This window comes from Benincasa hispida, chromosome 2 (assembly GCF_009727055.1).
Source record: "Benincasa hispida cultivar B227 chromosome 2, ASM972705v1, whole genome shotgun sequence".
Taxonomy (NCBI): domain Eukaryota; kingdom Viridiplantae; phylum Streptophyta; class Magnoliopsida; order Cucurbitales; family Cucurbitaceae; genus Benincasa; species Benincasa hispida.
This window is the reverse complement of record NC_052350.1, coordinates 2,014,515-2,030,715: the sequence shown is the minus strand read 5'-3', so window position 1 is coordinate 2,030,715 and position 16,201 is coordinate 2,014,515. Positions and strand designations below refer to the sequence as shown.

Sequence of the window (16,201 nt, the reverse complement as noted above, 5' to 3'; positions counted from 1 at the left end):
TTTGTTCTTCTCCTCCTGAAATCTTTCTCTAGCAATACAACCTCGAAAACTAGATTCTCCCAGCTTTCAAATGGTACTGATTTCACTTAATTTGCTCATGCCAATTGCCGAAACCAAGCTTTTGAAATTCTGTTTCTTTTTATTCTTCCTACTGCCTCCCAAATTGAATGATTAAACTGCCACATCACCCCGCACTTAGTGCCTCCAGCCAAAATCATTTAGTGAGCTCCTTCATTTAATTTGTTTTTCCTTCCCTTCCTCCATCACTCCTGTAAATAAACATGGATATCCACTTATCAAATATTTAATATAATATTCCTTTGGCAAAACATGCTTATCTAGGAAACCTAGAGTTTGGGGTTTACAATGATACACTTGTATGAAGTCAGAAATGGAAAGAGGATGCAAAGATGAACAGGAAGAGAGCCAGGGAAGAGGAAAAAGAGAGAACACAAGGAGATTTAAGTGGTTCGACTAAGAGCCTACATCCACTGTGCAAAAGGGAGAGTATACTTCTTATTGCTTCTTCTTTTGATTTTTATAGAAAAACGAACTCTATCACTCACTCTCATTTTCTTCCCTTTTATACAGGTTTTCATTTACAAAAGAAAGAAGCTCATGGTAAGCTGGTGGTTACAACAAACAAAACAGAAAGAAAAATTATCAGATAAGCTTACTACTAAACTCTTGTCTCGGTTCTTTCTGTTACATTAGTTTATGGTTAAATTTTTCCAAATAAGTTGAGTTTTTACCGACTTTTGCTTATTAAGTTTTAAAAACATATTAACATGACGTCCTTTCTTGCATGCAAATGATTATTATTATATCAAGTTCTATAAAATGTTACTTCAAATTAATAACGAGGAGTAGTTTAAAGATCTATTGAAATTACACGTGTATGTAAATATTTGAAAGTATATGAACTGTAATTGAATGAAAGTTAAGATTAGAGACCAAAATAATAGTTTTCACCTTTTTATAGTTCGACAATAAGTGACGTTGGAGATTACAAAAGGGTAAAATCAAATTTGGAAGAAATTCGAGAGATTCAACAATGTGTGGAAAAAAAAAAAAGAATCGAACCACTGATTTCAAAGTTAATAATATAAGTATTGTATCAGTTGAACTATGTTCATTTTAATAACAATATGTGAGATTAGTATAATCACTATGCATGTATCCTTCAAACTTTGAGTTTTTATTTAACTGATTTATTTGCATATATGTCATTATATGAGTTAGAAGAAATTGAGTGAAAACTTATTATTTTTTTTTTTTAAAAAAAAAGGGTATTCAACAAAAGATGAGGAAAAATGTACTTTTAATTTTTTTAAGTTTGAAGTTAGTGTATTTTTAGTCTCTGGAATTTGAACTTGGTGTCTATTTGATTTTTGAAATTTAAAAAGGGCTCTTTACTCGCTTTTAAATAATAATAAAACAAAATGAAAAAGAAAGAAGAAAGAAAAATCAAGATAAAAAAGTACTTCACAATTCAGTATGCTTTAAGATTGATACAAACAACATTTCCCAGTTTCTTGTTTGAAAAAAAGAAAAAGAAAAACAAAACAGAAAACAGTTTGTTTTACAAGTTAAAAATTCTGGCCTTTTTATCTCTAACAAGACAACAAACATCCTTCATCTCGTAGGATCAGCCACTTCTTCACAACACTCTTTCTAGTAAAATATGTATAGATTTTTCAAATATCATGAAATTACATTACATTTTCATGGTATGTCTGAAACAACATTGTCTTCTTTATCCCCTTTTTGGGTATCCAAAAGGGGATGTTTCAAACACTTGTCTTCTTCTTCTAATTCCTTTTCTTTACTTTTCCCCCACAGAACTGAGTAAAGCCCAAGTGTTATAAGAACAGCACCAATAACCCTGAATCATGAGAAAAAATGGATTAGTCTTCATATAATGTCTATAGAAAAAAGGTCTTTCTTTTTGTTGTGTTTTCATTTCTCGAGTAGTTGATTTTACCCGCCGGAGAATAACCGATCGCCGAGGATGAGAAACGCCATGATGGCTACTAGGAAAGTTTGGAGAGGCTGAAAGACAGCAACAAAGACAGGATCACTTTTGTGGATGCACCATGTTTGGAGAGAGAAGACAATGCCAGAAGCTACAACACCCTACAAAAGTCAAAGGAACAAACTTAGGTCAGTTGGGAGATTGTTTGTTTTCATATGGTTTTATAATGGAAACCAATGAATTGAAATTAATGGAAGAGTTCAGAGTTTGGAGAGTGAGTTTTTACAGCATATATGATTGTGAAGAGTTCTTCAGCAGATTGGATTTTCCAGTATTGATAATCTGTTTCCACAAAGCCAGCTATGACTAGGAATTGGATCAGTCCAAAGAAGCATGTGTATGAAGTTATTGTTAGTTTTGCTGGATACTTTTTCAATAGAGAAGCCTGCAAAAAGTGATGAAAATTCTCAGTTTTGGACTGATCGATTGACTTAAAAACTTAAACTTTGATGGGTAAAGGTAAATTTAATTTTTGATCATCTAATGCTCCCCTCACTCATGGGTTTGAAATAGTTAGAGGACCCAACAAGTGGAAATCAATATTAACTCCTAGACCAACTGCTCTAATACCATGTTAAATCACTGATTGCCCAAAAGTTTAAGCTGATGGGTGAAGGAAAATTTAATATTATATCATCTAACACTCCTCTCACACGTGGACTTGAAAAATGTAGAAGACCCAACAAGTGGAAATCAATATTAATTGAGGAAATAACGTACCATGTTAAATCACCGATTAACCCAAGAATTTAAATTGATGGGTGAAGGTAAATTCAATATTATATCATCTAACATGAATTAACATTCATGTACATTTACCTTTGAACTCTACCTAAATCATCTTAAACCAATGCAAATATTGTCTTTTTAGTTACAAATCTGTGATGTTTCCCAACTCTGATCTGATATGAAGCTTTGACTTTACTTCTGAACTCTACCTAAAAGGTCTTAAACCAGGGGATAATAAATTATCTTTTAGTTGTAAATCTATGAGGCTTTTGGACACTGTAAAAATGTAATATGGATATGGTTATGGGAAGGAAAATGAATATGACCTGAAAAACCATCCAACCAGCCCAAGAAAGGCAGTGGCCTAACAGGTAAATACAACCCCATCTCCAGTTCTGCACTTTAATTGAAGGGTCATCCATCTCTAAGATGCTACTTCCTTGAGTTAGGTAGTTGTTGTGGAGAAGTGGAGGGCCTCTATAGAGAGTGATCACAGTTGCACCTCCAACACTTCCAATGGTTCCCAAAATCTTTGCCAAACCATCTCTCCTTCTGAAGTTGACTTGCTCAAGCCTGAAATAGACAGGAAGTTTGAAACAAAAGACATTAGATCGTTGAAGAAACTGAACACTTCACTTACAGAAAAGAAAATGCCATTACAGGCTAGAACTGTAGTGTATGTTGGAATGCCTTGAATCGGTTATCTGGTGTTCCAAATGATCAACTACAAGGATTTTGACCCTAAGATTTAAAGGAGTGTGTAACTTAAACTCTATAACCTTAGAGGTGCCTCTTAATCTAAAATCTTATTTTTTTTTCTCTAACAATAAAACTGTTCTCCCTCTCTGCCCGTGCACATAGTTAATCTATTAGTGAATCACGTAAATCTATGTGTCAATTCTCTATTGTTTACCTTTTTCTATTTATCTTTATTTTTCGATTTCACAACATTATTTGTACCTCAGAACAGAAGCCATCACAAAGGTAATTGCAGGAACTGAGTTTTGCATTGCAGAAGCAAAAGTTGGAGATGCATAGTTTAGCCCCAAGAGATAAAATCCTTGATTGGCAGTAATCCTGAAACAAGGCAAGTTCCATACATTTTATAAGATAAAAAAGGAAACAAAAATCAAAAGAAATGGAAAGCTCTTTTTGATCTCTTACCCCAATAAAGCTAGAAGGAAGAACTGAAACAGCAAAGAGAAAGTAAGAGGTGGCCTTTCATTCCTGAGAAAATACCAATAAAACCACCTTCAACACAGATGAAAGGATAAACTATCACATCAAATAACTTTATACAACAAATCTACAAACTTACTTCTCTAGAAAATAAGCAAAAGGACTCAACAGAGCTAAGGCAATCGCATTTCGATACACCGGATAAACGACTTTACTAACACCAATGTTTAAAGCAACTCTCGACACAATGTGAAATCCTGCATAACACAACTGCAAAGCAACCAATCCAAGAAGGAGCATTATTTTCTCAGAGACAAGATTTCCCTTTGCCATATTTGCTTGTTTGTTTCACTCTCTTTTGCCTTAACAGTCACAATAAACTAAACAAAAGTACTTCCTATATATATACTATTTGATAATTGAAAACTAGGCAACTACCAAAATGAGGCAAAATGCAAAGGCTTGTCACAATCATGAATCTGCTCATTATTGGCAATATCCATTTGCATAAAAAAATTAATCTTTTGCATGAATTTTAGGTTCTAACTGTGATTGAAACATCCCAATTTTAATTTTTTTTTTTTTTTTTAAAAAAGGCTCTGAATGTTGACTTTTGAAATGGATTTTGTTGGGGAGACAGTATTGGCATTAAGCATGTTAGCCAGATAATGAAAGAGAGGATGATCTCAGTTTTCATTTGGCTTGGCAGCAAGATCCCACTACTTATTTTATCTTTATATATGTTTAATATTGACTCTTGTCTCCTAATACGTATTATCATAATGAGCTAATTATGGCTGCTTAACAATCTAATTGCTGGTTTAGACAGGAATATTAGTTTATTTATAAAAGGATACATGATGTAATATTATCAATAATTGTGATTATAGCAGTTGAATTATGCAACTAGGATAACCATATTGATTATGATGTTGGTGTATGATCCTTGTAAAAAATGAAGAAAATTGATCAATTGGTTTATTGTTAGTGGAACGAATCAAATGAGGGGAAGAACCAAGGATTGGCATGTGCTTGTGATTATTGATTGGACAATTTTTCTTTTCTTTTTTCTTTCTTTATTGTTGGAACAATTTTCTTTCTTTCCTGTTTTGTTGGGACAATTTATACGTTGCTATTTTTCTTATATGTAAATCTCTGAGAAAACCATAGAGTGAAATTTAGGATGAAAAATTTTACAAATTTTGCTGTGCATTAAAAGATTTCTTCCCCTCTAATTTTAATCTATTGTACAAAAAAATTCGGACGTGCCACTCATAAAAAGAAAAATATTCTAATCACTTGAACCAAGACGATTTCAACTTGTGGTTAGTGTTAATATAATTCTCAAAATTGATTAAAAAAAAAAAAAACAAAACTAGACTCACCTAACTCTTTCATCCATGGAAGAAGAAGAAAATCAAGTGGTAAAAAATAGCACTCAAAATGTTCCACCTTTCACAAATAATATCTACGATATTAAGTCTCAATCTTCGTCTTAACTGAGATTCCACCAAAAATGTCTAAAAAATCGTTAGTTTGAACATACCATTTAAAGAAGTTTAATTTTTGTTTTGGTCGTAGAATTAATTTAAGATACACCGAGATGAGTCATTAAAACAATAAGCCAAAAAGAATGTTAGTGAAAAAAATTATTTCTAATAATTTTCTAAGAAAGCCCTCGGTTCCTATTGCTTCTCTTCCAAATAATAGAAAAATATGAAAACCATCTTTAATTATGATGCATGTATATGAAACTAGACGTTTAAATGTATATAATTATGTCCCTTTAATTAATAGGAGTGGTTCTCAATGGCCCATCTATTTGAATATATATATTATCAAACAATACAATAGAAAAATGCATACAATAAATTCATGTGATGACAAGTAAGTGACACATAGATCTCTTTATAACAATACAAATCAGACGAATCTCCACCAATTATTTACCTTTCCAATCATGAGATTCTTCCACCATGATGCAACTTAAATCAACACAACATAATATGAGAAAGAACAATGTGACGTTAATGGAAAGGAGATTGATTTACATTATACAATCAGGAAAAAAAATAGATTCCCTTTAAACTATTCATAACAATCTCAGCCATCCCGATTGGTTCAACTGCCCATGAACTTTAGGCACAATCTGACAATCACAGCTTAAAACAGAGCATGGAAAATAGGTACACAAGTTCAATTCAATATTTGCAATTTAGATGTCCCTACTTTGAAGTGATTTGAGTTATGGATATCATTGAGTTCCAATCATGAAATCATTACTCCTGATTGTTTGTCATAGATAAGAATACATATCTAAGCATGAAATCAACACTATAGTTGTGTTTATACATATTCCACCAACATACAAACAACTAAGAAATCTTTACTTGCACAATATTGTTGGAAGGTAATAACATCAGTATCTTACAAAATCTTGAGACTGAAGTTGCACACAAATTTATACACTACTGTTTCCACATCAGTTTCCAAATTCTCCATGTCTCTTAACTCGAGGGAATTCAAACTTGCTAAGCCCACTTGTGCAAAAAAGTTGATATCTTGAGAGCTGGCTTATACAGCATTAGTAACACAGAAATCTAAGACTCGGAATTATTTCTTTCCTTGTCATTTGGGCTTGAAGACGATGATGATTGCCGTACAGTTATCTTTGCAGCGCCGCTCACGAATTGCTTCCCTCACAAGACGTCGACTTATTGATGCTACAGGCAAGCCGTCCTGTTCAACAAGGATATATTTTGTAATTCTTGATCAACATGAGTGTTTAATAAGACAAAACAACTTACCATAGTCGGCCCCTCATGCAAAAGTCAGAAGAATACATACAACGTTGACATCGTAAACCATGATTCTCATGAAAATTTAATTAACAAATGACCTGAGTAAAAATTGAAAGCAACGGAAGTTCTGCAGCTACATAACACTCAAATTTATTTATGCGCACAGTCACTGACACACAGTGAACGTGTGCAATTTGATTGAAGATGATTCCATCATATTCTAGACATGTCTTGCGTGCATCCAAAAGGAATCGCTAAGCTAATTTAGGGTTGGATGGAAGATCGTGAAAAGAGTTGGATTCAATTCTTAGACTCTTCACTCACGAGATTAACACAGAGCATAAGATTATAAAAGAATCCAAGTCTGCATCTCTTGCAATCTTAGTTCTTTGTCAAAAGGGGAGGAATCGATCAATCATATTTTTTTTACTCATCCCTTTGTGATGTCCATATGGAACAATTGTCTTCAACCTGCTAATTTTCGCTGGTGTTCCCCTCCAACGAAGCAGTAAATATTTGTTCAAAGCTTCTACGGCTAAGGATTCTTTTCTTTTCTCTTTGACAAGACGGGGACCTTTCAGATGACTATGATCAGCTTTATTTCGCTGGAATGAACAAAATAACTATTAAGGATACAATTTTGGGGTTTTGGGCACTGATGACCCAAAATTTGGAAAAAATGAAATATGCCCCACTTTTTAAAACTTAAATTTTTTGACCTTACATCATTAGCATGAAATTACCAAAACAGACAATTGTCCATGCAGATTAGGATTTCGCTGTCGCTACTCTCCCTCCTCTTGCTCCTTTGAGTTAGGTTTTTCACTCTTTATTTTCTCTCGTTCTCATTCTCGCTCTCGCTCCTCTTGCTTCTCACGCTCCTTTGGGTTCAAATTTTTTTCACTCCTCACTCTCTCTATTTTCTTTTGGGTCATGCCATAGTAGCGGAGCAAGAGTCGAGTCTATCACGCACACATAATTAGGTCATATTAATTTCTGCAGAGGATGACGCAAGCAAAAGGTCCAAAAACTAAAGTTTCAAAATGTGGGATGTTTCATTTTGGGCCCAAAATTTGGGTTGATTATACAGTTATCTCTACAATTTCAACGACCCAACAGACCTTTGATGGCGCTTACCCTTGGACCATTCGGTCGTGTATTCTCTCTAAGAATTTTGATGAACATTCTTTTTTTTCTTTGATAAAATCTCTAAGAATTTTGATGAACATTCTTATTGTGATATCCAAGTCAACTAAAGAGGTTTTCTATTTTTATCAACTCTTTTGGCTAATAGGGCCCCTTCCATTTATTGTGACCTTCATTGTTAACTTTTCGGAAAAGGATTTCAAGTTTTCAACTACTCATTTAAAATTTTCAGATAAAGGAGAAAAACAATATGTCTTCAAACAAAATACCAACCGCACATGTCCTTTATCTAAAAAATAGAAAAAACAAAAAATAAAACCTCTATCTAGAGTTCCTGTTTCCCCATTAAAGTTATATGACATCTGAAATAGTAAATAAATGAAAACAACCAATAACAATAAATAAAGTTCATCTATGCAACAACTCAACCTAATGTTCATTTAAGCCTAAGCCATAAACGGATGCCAAAATATATTTTGTAAGAAAAAGAAGAATGCCAAAGTTGCGCCAATAGTTTTATTTTGACATAGCCAACCAAATATCATTTGTTAGAATAACGGAAACTGTGTTTGAAGATAAGATTAATGTGAAAATTGGTTCCTCTAAGCAAGGGTAAACAATAAAATGGAGTACTTCATGACCATGAAGTTATCACTCAGCAAGATTCTTGGTAAAAGAAAGAAAAGAAAAAAGAGAAAAGAAACATGGCCCCTACCTTCAATAATTTCTGGACAAAATCGACGGCATCACTTGGTCCAAAAACCTGAAACAATTTTGAAGGAAATCAAGAAGGAGAGAGAAAAGGAGATAAGGAAATGACAACAATCACAGGAACGATGGAACAAAAGAATCAATAGCACTGAAAGTCAAACTAACCCCCCAAAGTCCATCACATCCAAGAATGATAAAATGCTCCCTATCAGTCAATTCAAAAGAATGAACGTCTGGAGTTGCGATAACACCCAACTGCAAGTAGTATGTGGTTGTGGCTCAGATTTCAGTTCAAAAAATAATGGCAAACAGAGAATGTTTGGTTATAGTTTCCTTAATGCTAAAAGCATAAAGGCAACTTAAAAGAGAACATTTGGTTATAGCTCATAAGGGAAAATGGACAACCTCAGATTGGGGTCTATCACAGAAAAAAGGTCGTCAATTAAAAGATTTCAGTTTGTTATAATTTCTTTCAAGATGCTATGTTTCTCATCCATCTTAACCTTTGCCATGAGATTTTAAACTATAAACAACTAAAACCAGGAATTAATGGACAATAAGGGTGTATGTATCAATGCATTAAAACCTTTTTGAATTGGCGATCTCCAAATGCCCGAGAAACTTCAAGACGACCCTGCAAGCGACCATTTGAACCAACAACACCACCAGCCTGAAATAATTCATATTTTTTTTTTAGCTCTAATCAGGATGGCAAAGACTAGTGCAATTTGATGTACAATGATAAATGCCGGCAACAATTCTGTGATGCACTAACCAGGCTGCATACATATCCAGAATTGTATAACATCAAACATTCATACATCTTATTAAGGCTTTTTTTTCATGAGAATATCTGAAATTCACATCAGATTTCTGCTAAGTTAATACTAATTATTTTGTTTCGAAGTTCCACAGGAGATCTGGATGCCCCTTCCATGGATCCATTGGACCTCGAAACCTTAAAAATGTCCATTTGAGAGAACCCAAACATTGATCCAAGTCCAACAGATGCAATTTTTTAAACTATATTCATTAATTTAGTTAAAGACAAGACTCAGCAGTAGGCATGTCTGATATCACATATCATAGACAGCATAGTGAAGGTAAGTAAGCATCACAAAGGAATTTCTTTACTCGAGTGCAAATTTCTTCCCCTTGTTGAAGAGTATCATTATCGACTGTGCATATGCCAAAAAGTTCACTTGAGACTATTTGCTCCTTCAATGATCATCATTTTGAATGTAAGAGTGTGATTCTTGGTGCTTATCAGCCAAGTAGCAATTTGCCAAAGAGCAGGAGGCAATAGAAAAAAAATTCCTTACTCCAATCTTTTAATCTCTTTTTTGTTGCCAGCCAATGAAACACTAAATATGCTAAGCTATCCAACAGATGTATGTATAGAATATATTGTTGAAAGAGACATCCTGAACCTTTCCTATTTCTGATAAAAGGAATCCTTTAAACTTAAATGATAAGATATCACATACAACGCTCCAACTATCTATTAGTATGGTATAGTTCTGAATCTTCAGATGATATCTCTCATTGACCACACAAAGATTATAATGCTATTGAAGCATAAATCATTTGCTTGTCGTATGTCTTGCTTGCTGTTACCCTTCTAGCTAGTGCCTTCTTTTCTTTTCTTGTTCTTTTCTTTAGTAACACAAATAATCCACCTTCATAGTTCTTACCTTTTGAATGTCTGTTCTTTAAAAGAATAAAGGTTCTTACCTTTTGAATGCGAGCTCTCTCCTGTGGGTAGATTGCCTTATGTTCCCTTGTCAAAACGATAGCCTTTAAAGAGCTTCCACCATTAGGATTATTCGTCGATTTATCAGTAGTCAAAGATCGGGCTACAACTGCTTTAGCATCACCAATATTAGCAACAAAAACCTATAAAATTCCTTAGTCAGAAAAACACTATCTTGAAAATCAGGGAAATCAATAAAAGACAGAAAGAACAATAACTTAAGCAAGCTGCATGTGCATTAAAAGAAAAAGGACAGCAACATATATGATCATTAAAAAATGGCAGTTCCAAAAGAATGTGCCCTTCAAAAGAAAATTACAAGTGTCTATTAGTCCTATGTTTGGTAAACCATTTAGGCACTATATAGATTGGTCCCTTATATATATGGCATTGTCCAAATTCGTCCTTGTTAAAAACTTGAATTTCATCCTTATTGAATCAACTTATTTTAACCAAATTCTTCTGTGAGGAAGGGGGAAAAACTGCGATGATGTGAAAATAAAAATTGATTGAAAAATGAAAGTATCCAAATAAACCTAAGAAGAAGAACATAGATGATAGATTACATAGAAAGTCTCCAAGTAGTAACAATCATCAAAGGAAAATTGTTCTGAAAAATATACTCAAAGAGCTCAAAGTTCAAACCAACTTAACACATACCATCTACCCTTTTCAACTTGAAAATAACTATCTGAATCAAAGACGTGATTTCATTTCAAAATATTTAGATTTCCAGCAGGTCAATAATAAAACAGTAAACTTACTGTTTGACCTAAGACCCAAACGCAAACAGCAGTAGCACCATCCTGCCATCCCCCTGAAACAATTTGTCAAACAACAAAATGTAATTAAGGTTCTTAACCATAGCCTAAGAAATCTTCAAGCACCTAGATTTCCTCTCCACGAGATACTTTTTGATAAAGAGGGAACTGGAGTTAGTTATTGTGAATAGGGTGGGGGTGGGACGGAGTAATCTCTTCGAGAGTGCAGTTTAAAACATAATATCAACGTTAAGCAGCCTGATGAAACAATTTAAAGACCATGAGTTTGGATATGATTAGAACTCATCTCAATCTTGGAATCACAGTAATGCAATGCAACTGCGTGTTTTTTATTTTTCAAAATAATTGCTTAGAATAAAATTGATTTTCTGATGCAAGTGCCTTTGCCTTCGGGCCGTGGTTTTCGTATCAACCAAAAGTCTTGTAGACTAGTCAATGGACATGTGCTTTGCGAAGCACGGCCAGTATACAATTAGCCTACACTTACAGACAGATGTTTTTTAGTGATCAAAAGATCATTGAATCTTTAACTTTTTTTTTTCCTTAAATATAAGAAAGACAAAATTTTCATCAGATTGTGAATGGAATCTCTTCGACTTGAAGAGGGGCCTCTCTCAACTACACCTTTTTGTTATTCAAATGAAATGTAGTTTTTTTTTTTTTTTTTTTTTTTTAAACTTCTTGCCTTCTCGGAGGTGGGTAATCTTATCTTCCTACTCAATGAGTTTTGTTTCTTATCATTAAGAAAAAAAAAACAAAACAAGACAAAAAATTATTGCTCATATATGATTTACTAGCAGGCAATTAGACTGAACCCTTCTATACTCCCATGGATACAAATAGAACAGCTAAGCTTTCTTTTATAGTATAAACATAATTATGAAAGTAACCAGCCATCATAACTAAAACATTAGAAGCACCTGCAGAACTTTCTTGAAGAAGAGACTCATCCGTTTTCCGGAACCCTGCAATGTATGTATGTATATATATATATATATATATAAGCAATTAAATACATCAAGTTGCAAATACGACAAATGCCAAGTCATTGATGGGAGGTAAAGAAAACATTCATACCATCAAGTATTGCCTTTTTAGTTGCTTTTACATCCACCAACTGGATCGACATGAACAAATGAAAATAGAGGCAAGAAGTCAGAAAATGCGAATATGCAGGGCATCAGGAAAAGATGACACAAAAATCTCAATACCATCTATGTACATGTGAGTCAAAGTGCCTTTAAATTAGTGATTGATAAAAAGGCCATGACCAATACTAGCATGTGAGTCAAAGTGCCTTTCGAGATATTTATCAGAGTAGTATAATTATTTTGCAGCTAAATTAAGGTCATACTGGAAAAATGGTATCTGTTCAAGATTAATCAATATGTTAATTATATTCCCCAATATCCATTCTAGATGGACGAAGTTAGCCACTATCCTCCATTCAGCATGAACAAATCTGAACAGTTTAAAACAGGTTCAGCCCATGAGGTCCTTGTTTCTAGATGATGTACTAATCTAATATGCTGAAAAACAGACTAGGCAAAACACACCAACTCACGTGGTAACCCGGCCGAGAGAACGTTCTTATGCAAATGCTTTTGAGCGTGCTCTGCAGCTAACCGACCCCCATGACCATCATAGATAGCAAAATGTGCACATCTGACCACAAAAACAAAGAACTAATTGAAATTATTGCTTCACAATCTGTCAGAATAAACCGCTGAAGTTCATAAGTAGCACATCTTAACACTACCTTAGCCAACAATAAATATTTTCATGATTTAATCAATTCCCTCAACTGTTTAACAGGAGCAACATCGTCCTAATACCAATTACCCAAATCATACTACCCGGTGATGGTGAAAATATGCCTCGTGAAGACTCAAAGATTGCCAATTCAAGATAATACCCATGAAGCATATAATATAATATAAACTCAACAAGGGCACACACAAATGCAATAGAACCGTAATAAACAACCCAAACAACTAAGAACCTCAATTTCCCAGGAAAATCCAAGCTTGCATCCAAGAGTAAAACCCAGGCATCTTCCATTGTATGCCTAGACCCTTTATCCTCGGCCGCATTCGCTTCAATTTCAAACTGGACTCCCCTCCTGATGACCTTAAGTTCTTCATCACCATTAGCTTCCAAGTTTCTACTGGTACAGTCGCCAGTTTCATCAGCTACAGCTTCCGTTTTAAACTTCTTCACAGCAACATCAGCATCTTCGACATCTGCGCTGCGCTTGGACTTGGTTTCGAGCTTCGAAGTCTCCTCTTCGAGAATTGATTTAGCGCTATCGGTCATTGTATTGTACTACAAAGATAGTTTCAAGAGATGTGGATAATTACTGTACTGAAGAAAATGCCCTATCTCAGGATCCCCACCGGAAAAGAAGCCATTGTGATATCATTTGTTACGGTGACTTTCCGGGACGAAGAAGGCCGTTTTATTATTATTTTTCTTATTTTGTTTATTTCATTTTATTTTTGTAAAAAAAAAAAAAAGAAAAAGAAAGAAAAGAAAAAAAGGGGTACTTGTGATTTAAAAAAAAATTATGCCAAAACAAGATATTATGTGTTACGATCAAGAGGCATATGGTTCGACTATCTCTACTTTTAGATTTGAAAAGCTAAAACGATATCGATTTTTTTTCCTCTTCCTTCTTTCTCCCTCATCTCATAAATTACCAAAATTGATTGACTATTACTGTTATGATAGTCTATCACTTAGCGCTACAACCTCTAAATCAAATATCATCTATAGATATAAAATTGATTTGAGTCCAAAACTGATGTCATTGATCCATGCATACTACTAATAAAACTATAAACTTGGACCCGATTGATAATCATTTCACTTTTTTTAAAAAAATTAAGCTCATTTTCATCCCTATTTCTTAAATTATTTAATTATTAATCGTATTCCAAAGACAAAAACAACATTTTAAAAGCTAGTTTTTTTAGTTTCCAAAATTTGGCTTGTTTTTTAAAATATCGATAAAAAATAGATAACAAATGAAAAGATTTAGAAATGAAAATAGTGTCTTTAAGCTTAATTTAAGGGAAAAAAACAAAAATAAAATAGTTACCAAATCGGATATTAGTTTTTCAATTTTCATGTTTGTGTTTGAATAGATCCATAAATAAAATTGTCTAATAGGTCAATGAACCTACCAATTGTGTGTCTAATCTATAGGTCTCTAAAATATTCATAGTTTAAAATTTGTTCGATGAATTACATACAAATTTGAAATTTATTTCTAATAAAACATTAAACTTTTAATTATCAAATAATTTTTAAAAACAATGAATTGGATAATAGTTATTCAATAGAAAATTGAAAATTTAGATAATTATTAGACACAAAATTGACATTTAAAAATATAATAGTTCCTATTTAAAGTTAAAAAATCAAATAGAATGATAGACATCATATAAGTCAAGTTCACTTCAATTAGAGATCTAGGAAAATAAATTTTTGTTTGACAAAAGATCATCAAATTTCAAACCTCGAATTTGATATTATTAATAGATATAAGTTGAGCTATAATCCTATTGATTAATAAACTTTGTAATATATTTTCAGTTTAAATCATATTTTGGTCGTTAAATTTTGATGTTTGTTCTATTTTAGTCATTAAACTTAAAAAATATTCAATTTAATCCTTGAATTCTTAATTAGTGTCTAATTTAGTCGTCGTCATTAATTCTCTATTGATAACGGATTTGCGATGTGCCTTTAGTTTGGAATGGAAAGGTATCTATGGGGTTGATGTATTGTAAACAAGAGGGTCGAATTTCGGTGTCATATATTGTTACTGTTAATTTGAAGATCCTCCGCCCACTTCTTTACCTTTGGGCACTCTTCGCGGGGCTATTTGACTCAATAAGAACTTTAAAACAAAATTGTTTACACCACCTCCAAACTTTAGATCATAACATTTCTAAATATATTTATGTGATTAACTATGGCGTGAGTCTAATATTTTGGGAGAGGGGCTGAATATGGAATGGAAAAATCGGTAGTTTTATATTTTAATTAATATAGTTTTGTTAGAGCTTCTAGGGCTCAAAGATTTGGTTTTATTATAACTATCATGTGTACAGTAGATATCCATTCTTAGTGTCAAAGGACAGAAGGGTATTTAAAGTTACTTCATGTGTTGTCAATGTCTCTTAAGATTATACATTATAGTTCATGTAATTCACCTTCTATTTGCCAAATTACCTATAAATAATGACTTTTTGTGGGTTTTGTAATATGGTGCATATTGGTGAGAAATCCAAATAATTTGGAGCCAATTTCTTCTTTTGATTTTCTATTTTTGATTTTTTAATTTTAGTTATATATTTTATATATTTAAATATTTATATTATATTATATTTTTCGATATCCATGTTCTTGTTGTGCCTTGTTTTGCTACTTGATTTTACAACACGTTATCAGCACGAGCTTCGGTTCCCCTGTTGAATAGGTCTTAAAGTGTTACCATGACAAACTTTACGAAATTAGAATTCACAGCTCCTGACATTAATGACATAATTATTTGTCATGAGTGGTTGATGCCAAAATCCACCTAGATGTTATGAACCTTGGGGAAACAATCAAAAAAGGAAATATGACATCTAGTCACAACAAAACAAAAACTATGACTTTCCTTCGTCATCATCTCCATGATGGATTGAAAATTGAGTATCTTACAATAAAAGACTTGCGTATCTTATGAAAAATTTTGAAAGAGAGGTATGATCACTAAAAAATAGTTATTCTTCCTAAATTTGTCATGAGTGGATGCATTTGAGGTAATAGGATTTTAATTCAGCAAGGGGCCGCTTGGTTTAAGGATTTCCAGATGTCTGAGAATAAAGGATGCCTGAGAATAAGATGTGTGAGATAAGATGAATAAAAGATGGTTGTGTTTAGTTGTGCACGAGAATGCTATTAGAATTTTGTGAACAAAAATTGTGTTTGTGTTTAATTTATGAAATTAAGCATGAAAATTTTATTATAATTGTATAGATTAATAATTTAAAGAATAAATAATATTCAATAT

At 33.0% G+C, this 16,201-nt stretch overlaps 2 protein-coding genes across 3 annotated transcripts; both read right to left on the bottom strand.

Annotated features, from left to right (window-relative positions):
• Window positions 1-1,458: 1,458 nt before the first annotated feature.
• Window positions 1,459-4,276, bottom strand: LOC120071914 (WAT1-related protein At3g18200). The gene is made up of 7 exons (XM_039024340.1): window positions 4,083-4,276; window positions 3,929-3,991; window positions 3,725-3,841; window positions 3,091-3,337; window positions 2,262-2,420; window positions 1,985-2,136; window positions 1,459-1,885 (listed from the first exon to the last, which is right to left on the bottom strand). The coding sequence occupies exons 1-7, from the start codon at window positions 4,274-4,276 to the stop codon at window positions 1,726-1,728; spliced, it is 1,092 nt and encodes a 363-aa protein (XP_038880268.1). The 3' UTR covers window positions 1,459-1,725.
• A 1,924-nt stretch (window positions 4,277-6,200) lies between these two features.
• Window positions 6,201-13,586, bottom strand: LOC120071445 (probable protein phosphatase 2C 8). 2 transcript variants are annotated; one of them, XM_039023738.1, is made up of 10 exons: window positions 13,139-13,586; window positions 12,693-12,801; window positions 12,214-12,253; window positions 12,057-12,101; window positions 11,119-11,171; window positions 10,336-10,497; window positions 9,188-9,271; window positions 8,767-8,856; window positions 8,606-8,653; window positions 6,201-6,682 (listed from the first exon to the last, which is right to left on the bottom strand). In XM_039023738.1, exons 1-10 carry the CDS (start codon window positions 13,450-13,452, stop codon window positions 6,572-6,574), a joined length of 1,056 nt encoding a protein of 351 aa, XP_038879666.1. In that variant the 5' UTR covers window positions 13,453-13,586; the 3' UTR covers window positions 6,201-6,571. The 2 variants fall into 2 exon arrangements, with proteins under 2 accessions (XP_038879666.1, XP_038879667.1); XM_039023739.1 differs by lacking the exon at window positions 12,057-12,101.
• Window positions 13,587-16,201: the final 2,615 nt, after the last annotated feature.